This window comes from Myotis brandtii, unplaced genomic scaffold, assembly GCF_000412655.1.
Source record: "Myotis brandtii unplaced genomic scaffold, ASM41265v1 scaffold1327, whole genome shotgun sequence".
Lineage (NCBI taxonomy): Eukaryota > Metazoa > Chordata > Mammalia > Chiroptera > Vespertilionidae > Myotis > Myotis brandtii.
In genome coordinates this window covers 368,269-370,754 of record NW_005354705.1, presented here as the reverse complement: position 1 = coordinate 370,754, position 2,486 = coordinate 368,269, and the positions used below count along the sequence as shown (strand labels likewise).

Here is a 2,486-nt window from a genome sequence, read left to right as displayed (position 1 = left end):
ACAAATTTCATGCACCAGGCCTCTAGTTTTAAAATAAAATAAAATGAATGTAGAGCTTTGAAATGAAATTGACCAGGACAGGAAGTGCTTATATGATGTATGGAAATGACACCCAGTCCCTTAGAGGTGGGCAGTTTAGCTTTGGCTCTCACTTGAAAACCCCTGAATCTTCCCATTACTACCTAATTCACTCCCAGAAGTCAAAACTGCAGCCTGCTAATCTGCCCTGTCATAGGCTTTTCTTGAGTCCTTATCAGCCTTCCTCAGTGGGTAATGTTATGAAGACTGGGAGAGTCTGGCAGGGTTCCTGCTCCTCCCAGGCTGGTATCAAAGAGCCACAGGACTGTGACAGAAAGCAAACATTCAGAGGAAAGCCAGATGTGGAACTGAAACAACAAGAGGAGAAGCAAGAGTATCAGGTAAAAAAAAATTTTTTATTTTTCATTTAAAAAACCTCATCCATCTCATCTTAAGTGCAGTTTATGTCTGAGGGTATGAAGGGCTTAGTAAAATAATAGCTACAGGATGATGAGTGAGAAATTTTGGGAAAAGCAGAAAGGCTATTCATATGGAGCTTGAATCTCAGAAAGCAATGTATTTATCAGTTGTTAACAGCATTAGTAACATCAGTGAGACTTGAGAGTCATGATAGTACAGGTCTGCTAGTTCAAAAGCAATTAGGTTTGTCCTGTGAATCCAGCAGGTGGAAATTATAGGGAGACAAATTACAGTTGAAAACGAGGGAAACCCTTTCTAACAGAGCTGTCAGAAAATAGAAGGGACTAATTTGGTGGGTAATAAGTTACTCATCACTGGAGGTGTTCAAGCAGTTGCTGGAAAGAAATTTGTTGGGAGTTGGGAATATTATACAGAGGATTTAAGAATCAGATGAATGGTTGGACCTGGAGATCTTTAAAGTCCTTTCCAACACTTCTGTGACTCTATGACATGAATAGAATGTTAATCAGAAGTTTCTCTGTAGAGCCAGGCATTTACATTTACCTGCTCACATTTGAAAAAAAAAAATCACCATGTTGATTCTGGTATACCTGGCAGAAGTGAGAAGGCAACCATAGCAAACTATGGCAGAAGAGGATATATGTCCTGTTGAATGCCTGCTTCTTTCTCTCTCTATGAGCGTAAACAACACCCACATGGCCTCTCCTTTGCAAAGATTACATAGAAAAAATGGGTTCTCTTCTTCTACAGGAAGAATTTGGGTTTGGGTTAGTAAACATCTTATTTTGCAGTTAACAAAAACTAAGGGAGCCATGTCTGAAATATTTTCTTCAGAGCCCTGATTTCTATTTAGATGGCTATTCTCTGATCTGAGAAGCAAAAGGAGGTTGGTCACAGTTTAACAACTATGTCCCAAAGGCTCATGTTTTTTCCAAGTCTTAAAGGTCCCCACAGCACAGGGCAGAACTATTAGGAGGGCAGGAAAATGCCTGGATCACACTATATATGAAGAAATGCACTTTTAGAAGAATGTTTGAAAAGTTAAAAAGAGCCCAGACTGTGTAGCTCAGTGGTTGAGCATGGAGCTATGAACAAGTGATCACGGTTTGATTCCTGTGCAGGGCACATGCCCAGGTCAGGGCACATGCCCATGTTGTGGGGCGTGCAGGAGGCAGCCAATCAATGATTCTCTCTCATCATTGATGTTTCTAACTCTCTCTCCCTCTCCCTTCTTCTCTGAAATCAATAAAAATATATTTTTTTTTTAAAAAAGAGAAGACTTAACAAAAAAGATAAAAAGAATTATGCATTTGGTCTCAATTGAAAGTCTTTCAGGGATAGAATACAGCTTTAAAAATGTACAAAATAGCACGTAAAGAATACCAAGTTTTATGCTTGTTTATATAGCAAGATATCTACATCACATATATTATTAAACTACACTACCTTAGTTCTCTATCGCCCCCTTTCTTTTGCTTTGAATTAATAGGAGCATCTTCTGATTTCAACTTCTAAGTCTGCGTATTCTCTGATAACTTACTTTGGTTCCTGTGCCAATCCATGCCTTTTTTTTTTAACCCATAACTTTTATAATACCTGGGCTCACTGATGGCACTTCCTGATTTTAAATTTAAAAATGGCTAAAAATTTTAGCACTGTAAGTTTTCCATTATGTCCCAAAGGCTCATGTTTTTTCCAAGTCTTAAAGGTCCCCACAGCACAGGGCAGAACTATTAGGAGGGCAGGAAAATGCCTGGATCACACTATATATGAAGAAATGCACTTTTAGAAGAATGTTTGAAAAGTTAAAAAGAGCCCAGACTGTGTAGCTCAGTGGTTGAGCATGGAGCTATGAACAAGTGATCACGGTTTGATTCCTGTGCAGGGCACATGCCCAGGTCAGGGCACATGCCCATGTTGTGGGGCGTGCAGGAGGCAGCCAATCAATGATTCTCTCTCATCATTGATGTTTCTAACTCTCTCTCCCTCTCCCTTCTTCTCTGAAATCAATAAAAATATATTTTTTT

At 39.3% G+C, this 2,486-nt stretch overlaps 1 protein-coding gene across 3 annotated transcripts in view; it reads left to right on the top strand.

Annotated features, from left to right (window-relative positions):
- Positions 1–6: 6 nt before the first annotated feature.
- LOC102243404 (schlafen family member 14) overlaps positions 7–2,486 on the top strand; it is an 11,363-nt gene continuing 8,883 nt past the window's right edge. For 2 of the 3 annotated variants that reach the window (XM_014534758.1, XM_014534757.1), the window contains exon 1: positions 7–419. In XM_014534758.1, the coding sequence (XP_014390244.1) occupies positions 63–419 (357 nt within the window). In that variant the 5' untranslated portion in view covers positions 7–62. The remainder of the gene's footprint in view (positions 420–2,486) is intronic. The other variant, XM_005860212.2, reaches the window with a different exon arrangement.